The sequence below is a fragment of the Aethina tumida genome, chromosome 7 (genome assembly GCF_024364675.1).
Source record: "Aethina tumida isolate Nest 87 chromosome 7, icAetTumi1.1, whole genome shotgun sequence".
In the NCBI taxonomy this organism is placed as follows: domain Eukaryota; kingdom Metazoa; phylum Arthropoda; class Insecta; order Coleoptera; family Nitidulidae; genus Aethina; species Aethina tumida.
This window is the reverse complement of record NC_065441.1, coordinates 10,941,034-10,957,048: the sequence shown is the minus strand read 5'-3', so window position 1 is coordinate 10,957,048 and position 16,015 is coordinate 10,941,034. Positions and strand designations below refer to the sequence as shown.

The window sequence follows — 16,015 nt, the reverse complement described above, 5'->3', positions numbered from 1 at the left end:
TTATACGTTTCCGATTCAGGAGTTCTGAGATATTGTATGACTGTCACAAAACTGAAACAAGTCTTACTGATACCTGTGCAATAATATTAACTCTAAGCCATGTACGATTATTATTTTCAATCGTAATAAATTAGAAAACACGTTTGTAAATTATGTAGCAAAACTTTTGTATAATTTTGTAAAAAGATGAATTCGTTTTTTGAAAACATTTGAAATAAATTACTATTATTTAACATTTTACATATTTACAGTAAAGTTACTATTTTCAAATTTTTCTTTAGTAATAAATTTAAAAACAGCATTTATGATTTTTATCTCTATAATGTTAATTTTTGCAATATTTGATGTATAACGGAATTAGATTTACTTATTATTATTATACCATAAATATTAGAAAACTACGTCCTGGCCCAAACTGATTTGTACAACGAACTTCGGCGAGTACTAAACTACGAAAAGACCAAAGTTTTGCATACTAATGTAAAATTTCTCAAATAGATAAACCATTGGTAGCACAGAAAATTTTTCACCAAATTATTATTTTAATAACTTCTCTTTATGTTCAACATTTTCAAAACATACACTCCAAAATCCTTCAGCGAAAGAAAGAAATATTTTGATAAATTGTTAATAGAATCTAACCTATTATTATACAATATCCAATTTATCGAAATTGAATTTAAGTAGACCATTGCACATTTAATGCTAGACTAATTCAGAGTTTTAAAAGTAAAATATTAAGTGTAATAATATTTAGTGATTATTTATAGTGTAGATTTATTTTTAAATTAAATTGAACATATATTTTCATTTTCGACGAATTAAAAATGTGCTTTATAAAACAATTAATAAAATTGCAAACACTTCATCACAATAATTTATTTTACATCCACAGTAGACGTTTAATTTTTATGTCTTAAAACAAAAACACCTTCTAAAGATTCTGGAAGTACCTTCGGTTTCCTTTTGGTGGCTCTCATCACCTCAAACGTAGTGTAATTATGAAAGTCGGTTATCTTAGTAATGGCATAGCGCTCTCTAAGAACCGTTCCGGAAGTTTCTTTTGAAAATAAAATTAAAATCAATGAACTATTAATTAACCTGAGAAGTTACCTGGAGGTGGACAATGAATTCTTGATTTTGACTCTGCCTCACTATAAATGCAAGTTGATGATCCTAGAAAAGTATTATATTGATATTTTACTTATCAAAATTTCACTTATTAAAAATATTTTACCATCAACACTTCCTGAATTGGAACCGTTTCTTTGTTCAGCACAACAACGAGCACAACAATTAGTGCTATATTTTTTTGCAATCTCTGTAACAGAACAAATGAAAGCGTAAAGTATAATCACGGATACATTTGTAACTTACTTGACGGTTGTTGTTCAAATTTATTCTTGCTAGGGACTTTCACGTTGTCAGCAAATTCAAAAGTAGCCACGGGCCTACAAACACCTAAATCAATACTAGAATATTTGATAGTATCATTCAAGGGAAACTAGAGATACCTTGGCATCTGCAATACGGTATAGATTCCGGACACTGAAAAATACAAAAGGAATGCTAATAAAATAAGGAAATAATTAAATAAAGCTTAAAAATGTTTTCGCTTATGTGTTTTTTATTTTTGTCTATTATTTTAAGATATTAAACAATAAATTTTTTTAAAATAATACTATTTTATATTTTGAAATTTTGGATATTTATTGACAGGCCTTCAAAACACAGTTTAGTACTCGTGACATAAGTAGCTTATCGGATGGAAAGTCGAAAACTGTACAATTTCATGAGGAGTATTATCAAAATAAATATTAAATTAATAAAGGAGGTATGACAGAAATCATAATAATTCAATGGTGTCTTACGTATTATTGTTACTCCTACTTTTACACAATAACAATGTTGATAGGAAACATGAACAACAAACTGTGGACTAATAAAGTTGATTGAAAATTCAGTGGTACTAATATCTAACATTAAATGCAAGAAATTTAATCTAGAATCCATATTAAACTTTTACTACATTTTTTAGTATCTGTCGTACAAGTAATGTATGAAATATGCAATATTTTTTTTATTACAACAAATTATTATTATTATTATTATTATTATATCACAATATTATTTTGTTAAAAAACATTTTTACGAATTATCATAATGTCGTTATGTGAAATTCAATCTCTAACTCCATGTATTAAGTTTATTGATTTTACCATGTGTTAATATCCAATTTATATGGTCAATTAGATGCATTATCACTTTTATATTTAAGTTGTTATAGCAGTGTAAACATCTATTTATGGATTTTCCCACCAGTATTATGTTTTATTTATACAAAGATTTTTAAGAATATTATTAAACTCACTAATTGTCGCGAATAGCCGATTAAGTTAACTTAATAAACTAGAATCCATTTAAATAATTAACGTTTACAATAAAGAAGTAATTAATTCATTTTTTCATATAGTCGTGTCAACTGATAATGGTTCGGTTAGTAAAAAGGCGTAGCTTTAAAAAAATTGTAACTGTAACTCTTTTTCATGTTCATCGTCTTTGACCACTCAAATAAACAGTAAGAATTAATATAAAATATCTTACCTCGCAAGATATTAGTGGTTCCTTTTGAATCTAAAATAAATTTAATGATTCCATGTATCAGATTTTGTATATCGTAAACTTACCTGTTTGTGTTTGTTAATTTTGTTCTTTACATTTTTCTACAAAAATCAAAAATTTTTCCTTAATTTTCAATAAAATGTTAAACTTACATATTTCTCTTTTGTCCTATTTCCAAATTCGTTTAAACAGCTTGGACAACAACAATTTGGACAACTATTCTAAAATTTATTCATTTTTATCACAAATTTAGTAATAAAATAGCAAAATTTTAATAGATACCCTCACACTTTGTTTATTAAATCCATAGAAGCTAATTGCTTTTTGAGATGTCGTGGGTTCTACATCTGAGCCGTTCTACAGTTAGAAAATATTAATAGGAAATATAGAATTTTAAATGTGCATACTTGTGAACCTGCTTCAACAGTATTTGAATACGGAACTTTTTCTTTGGATGAATTATCTTCCTATAAAGAAACGTTAATGTTGAAGTAGTTATATTTTATGAAATGGCTCAAGAATAAGTATCAAAATCGCTTCAAAGGATTCCAACATATTTTCTTTAATAAAATTAAAATGAGTAAAATCTTACCACTTTTTTATCTTCAGATATGTGAACATGAGATTTCATTATCTAGAATTATGGGAATATTTATTTTAATAAAATTTCTTTTAAAGGCTTACACTCTTTTCATTTTGTTTTGAGTTATTTGGTTCTCCCTAAAATATAAACGTCTACAGTTAATTCAGAAATCGATAAATTTAGATCATTTTGATATTGATCTTCAAATAACTTACATCCTTTTCTGGTGGCGATGCAACATCTTTCGATTGATCATTATTCTGAAATGTAATTTGAGTAGCTGTAAGTTGAAGTGGCAATAATATTCTTCTGTCTCTTCAGTTTCCAAATTTCATTATCAACAAGTTCATTATTTGAGATTTTCAGATAATTTTAGATAAATGTGTTAAATGCGTTATGTTATGACAATTAAAGTAATACTTACTTTTTCAGCATTTTTCTCAGAATTTTTACTTTTAGAATTTTTATGTTTAGGTTCGTTTTGGTCCTTAGTTTTCGACTGGTTTTCCATCTGGTACAGATTTTCTTGATGTTCTAGTTCAATCTAACATAAAATTGTGAATGTTTCTCTTTGTTATACTCAACACAAGTAAGTGATTTTATTAATAATACTTACTTTCAATTGTAAATTGCTTGTATCTCCCGAAGGCGTTTGAACAACCTGTAATATACAATAATTATTTATTTAGGTAATTTATTTCAAATACATAAAATTAACGTAAAGTAAAAATTTCACACAATAAGTAAAAGCAACATTTTAAATTGCGATTTCAGTAAAATGGGCCATAGATTTTCCTAAAACTTATATGTACACGACAACATAAGAATAAATCATAAATATGTCCATAAACTTACCTCATCTTGACACTTATTCATACACTTAAATCCAAAGTCTCCGCATAGTTTTAACACTGTTTGAACACCAGTCAATATAGTTTCGTCTGGCGATGGTCCAAGATATCTTGAAAACAAATTAGTTTTGGCACAACCTGGAAAAAATCTTCTAGTAGAAATATATAATGTCAGACTAAATATGGTGATTTTGAAGTAATCAAACTAATACCAACACTCACTGGAATCGCTATTCCTTGCGTATGAAATTTCTGCATTGCCATCCTCAACTGAAGACGAAGATTTGTTATCCGATTGTTTTAATTTGTAGTTTGAACCCATTTTAAAATTCAGCCTTCCAGCGGATCAATGAATTTTGAGTAGAAAGTCATCGTGACTTTTAAAAATGAATTTAAAATGTCATTTTTCCTATTATTGAAAGTGTGGGAATGTAATAGTTAAATATTACTTATAATTATTCTTTAACCAAGTTAGGTAAAATATTGAATAGGAAAACTAAAAACAGTATATCAATTTACAAAAATACGAAAAATGAATAAAAATAGTTTGTTTAAAATTTTATCGGATGCTTCTTTTTGCGTTTTGAATGTTTATGGACTGGATCTTTATTTGTGAAAAACATCGTCCGTCAGAAATATGATAATTTCAAATTTCATATTGGCTTGTTGGCAAATGAACCGCGTCTGCAGCAAATTTTCAAATGTTTTTACTGATTTATAAGCAAGGAAACGTTGCATTTACCAAGTACCATAACTCAGGAAGAATGGATCGTATATTTCATATAAGAAAATATGTTTTACTTACTATTTCACAAGTACATTGTACTTCTATCACGTATAGTTTATTGCACCAGACAAGTTTATAACCTCCGAAGATTTATTTGATTACGGATTTGGACGTAAAACTATTTGGCTCTACGAATTGCTTGAAACTCTATTAGGTAAACAAACTCACCCCACGCGTTCAGGAAAGGTTGGGAAATAAATTAAATTGTTTTTTGAATACACATTAAATTTATTCCTTTTTATGTAATTTTTCAAATATGTGAAAAAAATGTGTTATTATTAATGGTCATTAATCAATAGTTACTAATTACTGATATGTAATAGGTACATGTTTATAAAACAAACATTTCTGAAAAATTATAAATTTTATAATTGTAATTATTAATAATAATTTCACCGATTAATTATGTTAATGCGAACATCTTTTAGAAAACCAAAATAATTTTAAGTATATTCCAATCATTAAATATATTATAAATTATAAAATTTATTGAAAATATAAATATATAAACAGAATAAAAATATAAAATATGAATTAAACCTAATTGTAGTAGTAGAAACCTGCTGTAAATAATTGTAGATTTGTGTCCACACAGAAGATGTCGCAGACGTCAGTTGTAGTTTTCTATTTCCTTAATAGATCAGAGGCGGTAAAAGTCAAATTCAAAATAAAAATTGGAAATATATTAAATATACATGTAAGAAGAAACAATTTATAATTTTATACAATTAAGATTACAGATGTGCATTAAAAATAAAAAAATAAAAATAAATCAATGAAAGAACAAATGGATACAAACCTTACACATCTTACACTCATATGTTACAACTTTTCATTTATCTCCAAGTCTATTTCATTATTATACAATATACTTTTTAATTCATCGAATAAATAAAAAAGAGTTTCATTACTCTATGAGCATAGCGATATTGCAAAAATATTAAGCAAAATACATATTTATTTTAATGCAGTGAAACGTTAGTTTTAACATATTGAATATAATTTTTTTAAATAAATTTTGTCAAATTGTCTCGTTTTAGATATACAGGAAGAAGGATATAGGTATAACATTTATATCATTGGATCAAATTACAAAAAAATAAATAGTTGGAGTACCCCTGAGTCACATTTTTCGCAATAGACATCTGCCCTAGGTAAAGGATCACCTCGGACTTTGGACTCCCATACAGTACAGTCCAACCATATGACACATGATTCATTTTCATCGTCTGTTAAAGTCCACGTCCCCACTATACATTTATATACCGTCTGATACGTGAGAGTAAACATTCAGTGAACGTACAGTGAATTCGTTTGTGTGACATACTTATTTCATTCTAGAATACCAGTGAGTACATTCAATAACCCTACAATCGTAAAATCTTTTAATATAGTTAGTTCATATAGTTATTTAATATTAATTATGAAAAATCAATAATAAATAGATAATTAATACATGAGTAAATTCTTCCAAGTTTTTCTATCTAAATAATCCTGTAGGAACCGTTATTTAGCTTGTTAATAATTTTATTATTTACAAATATTAATTGATTGATTTTAGCGTATTCAACTATTTTTAGAGTATGTACGTGACAGAACAGTATGAAAATTTTCCACTGTAAATAAGATAATATTATAGTACTATATTATAGTACTTGTATTACCACAGGTTTATATATTTTTATGTATTACTATTTTATATTTAAGAAGTTTTTTAGAGAAATTGAAATCTATTTATTTTTATTTTTAATGCGTATTTCGATTCTGTTGTAATTATATAGGAAATACTGATTATAAAACAAAATATTATGTACTATTTACTTATTTAAATACTTAATTTTACGTATATATGATTCAATTAATGGAACCAATTAGGGGTAAATGTTCTTGCATATGGATTGGATCATAGTTTCTAAATGTGACTTATTATTAATACTAACTGTAGATAGACCCTACTATATGAATAAGTATTGATAAGGATTTATTCAAGAAAAATAAAATAACAGAACAACAATCGCTTACTCAATTACATCTTAAATAACCGGATATATTTTGAACCGAAATATTTATCAGTTGTTACTTTATCAGTACATATATCATCTAAATCATTATTTATTAATCTATGATTAATTTCTGTTCTAGTAACGATTATTTTTAATTTTTTTTTTTTAAATAAAAAAGATTAAGTTTTGAAAATTTTCTTTGTACATTGTATATAATTAAACCTGTATAGATAGGTGTAATTAAATATTTTAGATTTAAAAGTACACATTTCATTGTTGTACTTTTCAAATGTGAATTTAATGCCTCTATATCAATTAATACTTAATAGTTAAAAAGATATACCATCAAGGTTATTTTACTTTAATGCGTTGCTTACTTGTGCTTCAGTTCAGTTGATTGTTTGAAGTATTTTTCAAAAATTCAAGAAAAAATAACATAACGGAAAGATAAAATATTATCATTGAGTTGAAAGGGCACGGAGTAAAGTCATATTCATTTATGAGTAATAGTTTGAATGCAAATTACACATGCGAAGATTGGTAGATTAAATTTTTATCAACTTGAATGACCTTTGTATCATTTTATTGGCCGTTCAATGTCGACCGAAGTGATAGTTTTGCCACCTTTTATCAGTTTTTGTCAATTGATTGCATTTTTTCGATTATAATAAAAACAAGCATACTCAAGATAGTCAGTTCAGTCTTAAGCGTCGTACAATTAGGAACGTTCATATTGTTAGAAAATGTAAGTCGCATTATTATATTTTATCTTTACTTGTAGTACAACATTCAATCCATTTTCCATGTTACAAATTGTGTTCTATTCGACGAACAAAGTAATTATTAAATATTCATGTAAACCTTGTTAAATAATTGAGACCCCGCAGGTCAATACAAACACTCTGTTAATAGCTAAATTTGCTAGGACAAAACAATTAAACTAACTATGTACTAGTATTATTTTTTTATTTTCAGAACAAAATGGCCACTGATCAAGTTAACCAAAATGAAATTACTGGCCCTACCTGTATGCAATCAGTCAACAGGATTACCAAATTGCCAACTGTTGAGACCACTATACAAACGGCAACAAATATCTACGAAAAAGTCAAGGTAATTATTAAATAATTTTCCTAATCTATCAATTAAACTCAACGTTTTAAATATAGTGCTAAACGTAAAACTTGACCTTCAATTTGTGTGATTTTGTTTTGAATATAGCATGTAATCATGAAATAAACTCTAAATTTATTCACGATTTCAGGAGTACAATGGTTTGACTAACTGGACACTTTCCACCGCGGAGAGCACAGTACAAAAAGCTGTGGAAGTCAGCAAACCTATCACAGACCCGGTACTAAGCACTTTGGAAGGTTCAATTAAAAAAGTAGATGGTGTCCTTTGTTCAGGATTGGATTACGTCGAAGAAAAAGTTCCGGCTGTAAAATTGCCTCCAGGAGAAGTAAGTACCCGCTGTATCATTCCGCTTTCATCTCATATTCATTTGAATGTGCTTATGTATTGTATTTACCAATATACGCAAAGTTCATGTCCATTTTCACTTAAATACTATTCTATTTAGATACTTCTCCAGATCTACACCAACACTAAGGAATACGTTAACAACGCCGTAACACCCGCCGTGGAATGCGCCTATGCATATGCTGGACAAGCCAAAGAAATTGTAAGGAACAATAATTCTTGTTGGTAACTTATTCTAAATAATATTTGTAAACAGGTTGAGCCCAAAATCAAGCAAGCCAAGGATCTGGTTGATCCAGTTGTTCAAACCGCCATGCACAAATTGGAACCAGCCGTGTCAGCTGTACAACCGACAGTTACAGCCGCCAAAAACATTGTGGAACCGCTCGTCCAACCTGCAATGGAAAAAGCACAACAGTTGAAGGACTATGGCAAACAGAAAGTTGATGAATACTTGCACAAGGGTCACTCAAAACAAGATGATGATATTGTTGAGTGTCAGGAATGCCAGGATGTTAGAGAGAACATGGAGAAGAAATCTGCTGAATAATATTTATTATTTTTGATGATTTATTTATATTGTTTTAAAGTGAATATGTGCCACTTTGTCTAAGACTGTTCAATTAATTTTACATGTGTTTTTAGATTGTATTTTTAGTATTGGATTTAAAAATGTTTTAAATAAATATTTCCCACTGTTATTTTAAGAGAAATACATTTTAATAGATAAATGAACTTCTGGTTTTATTTTTTATGTCTGTTGTATGAGATTAAATTGAATGAAACTTGTCAAACTCAAGTATTCGACTTCAAATTGATTTATAAAAAATGATGAAGTGATGTTTGATAAAACATTAAAATTATGTAATTAATTAATTAATTGGATTTGGAATTAATTCGTTTTATGAAGATTTTTAAATTTTATTTTTAGAATTAGTTTAGAAGAATTGAGACATAGCAATTTTAAGGGAGATAATTTTTATTAAATATTGTATTTATTATATTTTTTACATAATTATTTATTATATTTCTAAATCGCTACACACATAGTTTTATTTATATATAATTACCAAATTAATAATAAGATAACAAGATAATAACTTTGTACCTTGAAAAAATTTAGAAAAAATAGTTTGACGGTGGAACATCCTACACAATTTATTTAATTATTTTACATGTAAAAATATAATTTTGTTTTCTCAGTGTTTCTTCATCCTATAAATAGTCTCAAAATTATTAAGTACTGTTAGATATATTGCCACCGTCCCTAAAATCTAGAATAATATTCAATTAACACAAAATTCAACTGCTAAACACAACTTACACTAAGGAGTAAAGCTCTGTCCATCTCAAACAAACTTTTAGCTGTAAACTTCACTGAGCATTTTAATAGATATATGTTATATTTACATATCTAAAACAAAGTGACTGTTAGTAACAATTATTGCATTATAATGATATAATTACCTTTTTGGAAATATTGATTTTTTGGAATACACATAGATTGTTAAAATTTCCATTGATAGCGAATTTAAAACTGTTACTGGCATCAACCACTTTCTGACAAGTTACAACAATTGTGCCTAAATGGAACACTTGGATTCCAGTCCAAGTAAAGCACAAATAAAAGGATACCAGTGTCCTCAAGTTAAAATCTTGATATAAGCTAATTACCACAAACTTATACGAATTGTAAATTAACCATGTAAAGCTATTTACTGTAATTATTAAAAAGAACAAGCCATTATATTGATTGGTCTGTTTCGTGATTTGGTTAATTTTGTGGTAGAGAATCATAGCTTTGTCTATAAATTGTATTTCACCATTTTTACTTTTATAGTTTAATGTCTTGAAAAGATAAAATATATAGAGTAATATTTGCATTTTCTGAAATATTATTTTCAAAACCAATATTTCAGAACATGTGAATGCTAATGTATCTTGCCATGCAATTTCCCTTAGATAATCTTGTTGTAAGAAGATAATTAACATAATGAAGGTAAATAATAGTTCATAAAAATATAATCGTTTTAGTAATAATGTCTGATAAAACGTCGTATTCTTTTCTAAAGTTTTCCAAACTTTAACAATGTTGTTTAAAGTTTTTAATGTACAGGTATTGTTCTTAACTGTTAGAAAATAATTCAACAAAATAAACATATGCAAAGAAAATGTACAAAATGTATAAACATAACGGATTATAGTTTTTTGACCTATCCACTCTGGAACTTTAGGCGTTATTGGAGCAACGAATATGAACTCCAGTAAAATTATCCTAAATATTAGAAAACGTGTATGGTTAATTGTGAGAGGATGAAAACTAATTTCGCCTTCGTCTATCCTTATATTATATGGACTAATGCAAAGTAGGTTGTCTATGTTGTGAGACATTCTTAGCCACAATTCGCTGGTAGGTTTTAAGAACTTCATTTGGACTCTAAAATAAAGAAAATAATAAAAACCAAAATATTCAAACTTTCTTTGAACATGTTTATTTAACAAATTAATTATAACATTTACAAGAAATATATAATTATTAAATTTGTTTTTAATGTTAATTTGAAGAATGCTACAACTAAGCAGTTAGCAGAACAGTTTTTACATTATTACTTTAGTTATGCAGGTTTATGATAATTAACATAAAAAAACTATTTAAAACACCTTTTAAGTACAATTACTTTACTGACAATGAATATTTTATCAAATGATTAAATTTTATCATTTTCATTATTTCCCAAATGGAAATATTTTGAAAACTCTAAATTTTTAAAATCTATGATTTAGTAATTATAAAATAAAAAAATATTTCCCAAAAAGTATATACTATAAAAATAAGTTAATGAGTTCAAAAACGTTCAATTCTAAGTGATACTAGATAATATTTATTTTAATCTGGATAGTATCGAAATTTAGTTTAAATACACAAATTAATTTTCAGCTACATATTGTAAAAATATTATATACAGAAAGGTATTTAACTCAACAAGCACCTAATTAGTTTTATCACATTGTTAAAAGGCTTTTACAGAACTTTATCAACCTGCCATTAAAAAGTGAAACAAACGTAAATGTGGTTTACTTCCATGTTTGTAAATGTAAAACAATACAAAATTTTTAAAATCGTACTTACAATATTGATTACAGTCAGATCACAAAATATAATTTGAATTGATATACCATAGTTTGGTAAGTGACGTTAAAATATTACATCCATATGTACACATAAATATAGTAAATCCATTATCAAATTAAAATTATTAATAAAATGATTGTATTTGATTACTTAAGTGTATACATAATCTCAATATAATTCATTACTTAATTAACATGTGTGATACTTCTTTTAGAAATATGTGGTCATTATTTGTTATATGTTTCGGAACAATTTTGATTTATTTTTATGCAAAGCGGAGAAAATTTTTGAAGAAGTTTAAATTTATTCCATCACCTCCCTCGTTACCACTTATTGGACATCTGCACCTTCTCATGAAAATAGGTAAATAATGAAATTCTTTATGATACTAAAAAAATGTGTAATAAAATTATTCTTTTAGATGTCTTACTAAAAATTATAGAGAACTACAAAGGCAAATGTCTCTTGTGGATTGGCATAAAGCCCTATATAATTGTTTATAATGCGGAAGACATGGAAGTCATACTGCGAAACTCTAAAGAAGATATCCCCAAAGGAAACACCTACGAGTACGTTAGACCTTGGTTAGGTGACAGCATTTTGATAAGTCACGGTTTGATTTTGAATTAAAAATATAAACTGATTCTTTTAATGTAATTTTTATAGGACCTAAGTTTCAAGAGAACAAAAAAATATTAGTTCGAACGTTTCACAAAATAAATCTATTGGAATTTATACCAGTGTTCAACGCGAATGCCAAAGATATCGTGGATAAGTTTAAGAAGCATGCAGATCTGGGGGAATTTAGAGCCGATAAATATTTGGCAGTTGGAACAATGTTTAATTTATTGGGTAACATACATTTCTATTAGGTTTACTTTATATTATTTGTTTATATTTAGCCGCCACTCTGGGAATTCACAAGGGGCTCCTCAGCGAAGAAGACGCTCTTAACTACTGTGAATCTGTTGAAAAGTATGAGTATAAGTTTTTGGTTATAGTAAAAAAATCATTAAAACATATTTTAGATTGGGAGCATACATTTTTGAGCGACATGTCAAATTTTGGCTGAGCAACGACTTTATATTTCAGTTCACAAAATTAAAGAAGAAACAGGATCATCACTTGAATATTCTTAATACGATTTCCGATAGAGTATTAAAGAAAAAGAAAATTGAGTATGAAAAAAGAATTCAGTCTGGAATTGTGTCTGATGAAAACAGTGTTGTGTTTTTAGATAATTTTTTTAGTGCGACCAAATCCAATGGTGAAAATTACTCCTCGAAGGAAATTAAGGACGAAGTTATGACCATGATGTTTGCGGTAAGTTTCAGGTTATAAAAATAATTAACATTATAAATCAAAAAAATATATGAAAAACATTTTTATAAAAGCCATTGATAAAATATTAAGTAAATCCCTACATTAACATTTTTAATGTTGTTTTTGAACTCGGATGATTGTTTGTTTAAATTTTGATTAATAATATATGCACCATTTCAATCTGAATTATTTGATACACCTAAATGAAAACATGAAATGTTAGAAACACAGACATTCATTTCAAAAATATCCTTTTTAGTTACTACATTGTTATGTAAAATGAAGTATATAATTAGTAATATGTTTTAAATTTTAACTATACTTCCTACATAGGTAAAACTATTGGATATCAATGGTTGGTTGTTAATGAATACTATTATTCTTGTTTTTTTTATTGTACTTTTCAGGGTCAAGAAACAAGTACTGTAACGTTAGGATTTACTTTGAGCCTTCTGGGAATATACCAAGATGTTCAAGTATGTTTACATAATTTTATTAAGGTTATATATTGTTATACATTATTTATTTTCAAGTCGAGCCACATTTTGCGGAATTTTTTAGACTAGTTCAAGGTAAAGTTTATAGTTCTTCACAAAAACGGACGCTTTAATAAAAGTCGTTTAAAATTGATACTTTCATCATCGTAAAGTTAGTAGGACTTGTAACAAACATTAACCAAAACTAGTTATTTTAAGAAATCTGGAAAAGATTATTATTATTATAGGACTGCTATATTTAGGATGAAAATTAATTCAACTTTTGATAGATTTCTTAAAATTTCAAAAAACCAATATATTTCGGATGACAGTTTCATCTAATTTATGAAACAATTCAAGTCACAAATAAATATTTATTTTAAAAAATATATAAATTATATATATTTTTATTTATATTATTTCAGTATTGAAATGTTTAAAAGCAAATTAATTATAATCGGTTTAAACTCTTATGTTTTTTTTTAGTTTTTTAATTATCTTATATACTTACAAATAACAAATTTTACAGATAATTTACTTGTTATGTTTATTAAGGTTTCTTCAAAATATTTTTGATATATATAATTTGTATTTTCTCATAATTAAGAAATAATATTTTCGATTGTTTTTAATTTTGCATGTTATACACAATAAATAACCTAAAGTTAATTTGATTTTATTGTCAACTGAGATTTTATATCTTTTAAAAATAATTAATTTTTAAAAGCTATAATATTAATTATGGGACTATCCTTACTCAGATTATTTTAGGAAAAAGTATACGCCGAATTAATGGAAATATTCGGAGAATCTGACAGAGATGTTACATATGAAGACACTAAAAACTTAAAATATTTGGAGCAAGTTATACAAGAGTCCTGGCGTTTGTATCCACCAATTAACGCCTTTTCCAGGTCTCCAATAAGAGATATTAAACTCGGTAAACAATTTAAAAATTTTATTTACAAACACGGTTAATTAATTCAAATTATAGGCGACTACATTTTGCCCAAGGGGTCAACAATAGTGTGCGCTTTGTATTTGTTGCACAGAAATGAAAACTACTTTCCCAATGGCAATAAATTTGATCCGGGAAATTTCCATCCGGAACGGGTTAAAGCGCGACCAGGCTATAGTTTTATTCCTTTTTCACAAGGTTATAGGAAATGTATAGGTACGTAAAAGAAATGGAATATTTAAAACCTTTTTGTTAGTTGTGACGTTATTTTGGCTATTTGTTAGTTTGGCAGGTATTTCGTTACGTTTAGAACGAGTTTTATAAATATATTTTCGTTATTTTTAAAATTAATATGATGCGTTTGGTTTTATTACGTTGTTCTTGTTATAATTGGGGTGTTTCTGAGAAAAAAGAATAAAATTTTAATTCAATAATTGAATTATTAGGAATTAAAATTTATCAATTCTAATTTTTTTAAAAATAAATTATAAACTTTGCAGCATAAATATTTAAAAAATCAATAAAACTCAACAATTAAGGAATTCGTATATATCGTAAAAATAGTACTAACCTTTTGTAAAATATTTTATTAGGGTTCATCGGACAAATCTGTATAAAATATTCATGTTACATAAAATAAACTTATTTATTCTATGTGTTTATTTTTAGGATCAAAATACGCGATGTTGGTAGCAAAGGTTTTCCTGGCCACAATCTTAAGAAAATTCAAGGTCACGTGTCATCAAAAACAAGAAGATTTCAAACTAAAATTGCAGTTAACATCACACAAAATAGGCGGTTTTAAAATGAGTGTGGAAAACCGTTTTTAAAAGTTTACGCTTTAAATGAAAATAATTAAATAAATAATTGAAAATGTTTCTTAGTTTTTTCAATATTCTATTGTATCTAAGGCGTAAATAAAAAAAGAAAAAAAGGGCTTTAAATTTGCCAGAACTCACTTTATTTTGAGAGATTTGATGTAAAAGTAATAATTACAATTAATGTATTAACCCATAATATAATACTATGAGATAAAAAATGATCAACTGTAGTATATGACTTTGAAACATTATAATACTAAAAATCTTTTGCACTATTCACACATTGAATGATGTTACGCCAAACTCAGAAGAGTTAAAAATTGGAATGACTCTCTAAGGTTAAAATATCACAGACGTGATATGATTTTGAGATTCCCCCTCAAAATACTCATGATATCACAAATACATTGCAGAATTTATAAGACAAGAAATCAAAAAAGATGAATATGACGTTGATAGTAGTTTTTCTGGGACTGTCATATTTAGTATAAATTTTATAAGGTTGTTTAAAATTAACTTTTATGTTGTATCTACCTATTGCATCACATCACACATAATAATTTAAAAAGTACACCCAAAAGGCAAATATGCTGTAATAAATTAATAAAAAAATACTATAATATGTAATAAAAAGAAAAATATTTGATTATATTATTTATGGATACTAAAGTCCATAAAACTATTAGGTAATTAATTAATTATAAATTACTATAACAATTAACATTGCAAAATGCTTTTACATGATTAGAATTACTATTCTATTACCATCAAATATTTCTAGAAAAATAAAAAAATTGAATACAACACAATTTTCAATATTTTATTAAAAAAATTAATTTAATATTTTTTTATAAAATATTTTTAATATAAACTTCAACGAATCATACATAAACTCTGGTTAAAATTTTAATTAGTTAATACTGCTTAACTAGATTATTTTTTATAACTTGTAATTGTGAGGCAATATTGTATAAAT

At 26.5% G+C, this 16,015-nt stretch overlaps 4 protein-coding genes across 8 annotated transcripts; 2 read left to right on the top strand and 2 right to left on the bottom strand.

Annotated features, from left to right (window-relative positions):
- Positions 1–864: 864 nt before the first annotated feature.
- LOC109599181 (uncharacterized) lies at positions 865–4,449 on the bottom strand. Of its 3 annotated transcripts, none has more exons than XM_049969701.1 (17): positions 4,273–4,449; positions 4,061–4,194; positions 3,822–3,866; positions 3,630–3,749; positions 3,421–3,465; positions 3,307–3,342; positions 3,215–3,256; positions 3,030–3,089; positions 2,905–2,979; positions 2,775–2,843; positions 2,688–2,723; positions 2,605–2,634; positions 1,515–1,548; positions 1,378–1,461; positions 1,238–1,321; positions 1,114–1,176; positions 865–1,060 (listed from the first exon to the last, which is right to left on the bottom strand). In XM_049969701.1, the coding sequence occupies exons 1-17, from the start codon at positions 4,376–4,378 to the stop codon at positions 903–905; spliced, it is 1,221 nt and encodes a 406-aa protein (XP_049825658.1). In that variant the 5' UTR covers positions 4,379–4,449; the 3' UTR covers positions 865–902. The 3 variants fall into 3 exon arrangements, with proteins under 3 accessions (XP_049825658.1, XP_049825659.1, XP_049825660.1); XM_049969702.1 differs by having other exon boundaries at positions 4,279–4,448; XM_049969703.1 differs by having other exon boundaries at positions 4,061–4,208; positions 4,269–4,349.
- A 1,613-nt stretch (positions 4,450–6,062) lies between these two features.
- On the top strand, positions 6,063–9,063 carry LOC109599197 (lipid storage droplets surface-binding protein 1). 3 transcript variants are annotated; one of them, XM_020015146.2, is made up of 5 exons: positions 6,063–6,191; positions 7,822–7,959; positions 8,111–8,308; positions 8,429–8,530; positions 8,585–9,063. In XM_020015146.2, the coding sequence occupies exons 2-5, from the start codon at positions 7,828–7,830 to the stop codon at positions 8,876–8,878; spliced, it is 726 nt and encodes a 241-aa protein (XP_019870705.1). In that variant the 5' UTR covers positions 6,063–6,191; positions 7,822–7,827; the 3' UTR covers positions 8,879–9,063. The 3 variants fall into 3 exon arrangements, with proteins under 3 accessions (XP_019870705.1, XP_019870704.1, XP_019870703.1); XM_020015145.2 differs by lacking the exon at positions 6,063–6,191 and adding an exon at positions 7,397–7,591 and having other exon boundaries at positions 8,441–8,530; XM_020015144.2 differs by lacking the exon at positions 6,063–6,191 and adding an exon at positions 7,397–7,591.
- Positions 9,064–9,465: 402 nt separating this feature from the next.
- Positions 9,466–10,746, bottom strand: LOC126266248 (uncharacterized). Its single transcript, XM_049969850.1, has 3 exons — positions 9,796–10,746; positions 9,653–9,742; positions 9,466–9,602 (listed from the first exon to the last, which is right to left on the bottom strand). The coding sequence occupies exons 1-3, from the start codon at positions 10,717–10,719 to the stop codon at positions 9,528–9,530; spliced, it is 1,089 nt and encodes a 362-aa protein (XP_049825807.1). The 5' UTR covers positions 10,720–10,746; the 3' UTR covers positions 9,466–9,527.
- A 655-nt stretch (positions 10,747–11,401) lies between these two features.
- On the top strand, positions 11,402–15,096 carry LOC109599205 (cytochrome P450 4g1). The gene is made up of 10 exons (XM_020015153.2): positions 11,402–11,514; positions 11,676–11,824; positions 11,883–12,074; positions 12,128–12,313; positions 12,364–12,436; positions 12,490–12,784; positions 13,192–13,260; positions 14,032–14,200; positions 14,255–14,434; positions 14,888–15,096. The coding sequence occupies exons 2-10, from the start codon at positions 11,680–11,682 to the stop codon at positions 15,046–15,048; spliced, it is 1,470 nt and encodes a 489-aa protein (XP_019870712.2). The 5' UTR covers positions 11,402–11,514; positions 11,676–11,679; the 3' UTR covers positions 15,049–15,096.
- Positions 15,097–16,015: the final 919 nt, after the last annotated feature.

Coding starts and splice junctions, on each gene's coding strand:
- LOC109599181 (XM_049969701.1), bottom strand. CDS start 4,378: ATGGGTTCAAACTACAAATTAAAACAATCGGATAACAAATCTTCGTCT. Junction 4,195..4,272: donor GAATAGCGATTCCAGTGAGT/GTTGGTATTAGT, acceptor GATTTTTTCCAG/GTTGTGCCAAAACTAATTTG. Junction 2,635..2,687: donor AAATTAACAAACACAAACAG/GTAAGTTTACGA, acceptor AATTTATTTTAG/ATTCAAAAGGAACCACTAAT.
- LOC109599197 (XM_020015144.2), top strand. CDS start 7,412: ATGACCTTTGTATCATTTTATTGGCCGTTCAATGTCGACCGAAGTGAT. Junction 7,960..8,110: donor ATATCTACGAAAAAGTCAAG/GTAATTATTAAA, acceptor TCACGATTTCAG/GAGTACAATGGTTTGACTAA. Junction 8,309..8,428: donor TAAAATTGCCTCCAGGAGAA/GTAAGTACCCGC, acceptor TATTCTATTTAG/ATACTTCTCCAGATCTACAC.
- LOC109599205 (XM_020015153.2), top strand. CDS start 11,680: ATGTGGTCATTATTTGTTATATGTTTCGGAACAATTTTGATTTATTTT. Junction 12,075..12,127: donor CAGCATTTTGATAAGTCACG/GTTTGATTTTGA, acceptor TAATTTTTATAG/GACCTAAGTTTCAAGAGAAC. Junction 14,201..14,254: donor AATAAGAGATATTAAACTCG/GTAAACAATTTA, acceptor TTCAAATTATAG/GCGACTACATTTTGCCCAAG.
- LOC126266248 (XM_049969850.1), bottom strand. CDS start 10,719: ATGTCTCACAACATAGACAACCTACTTTGCATTAGTCCATATAATATA. Junction 9,743..9,795: donor AAATCAATATTTCCAAAAAG/GTAATTATATCA, acceptor ACTTTGTTTTAG/ATATGTAAATATAACATATA. Junction 9,603..9,652: donor ACAGAGCTTTACTCCTTAGT/GTAAGTTGTGTT, acceptor ATATTATTCTAG/ATTTTAGGGACGGTGGCAAT.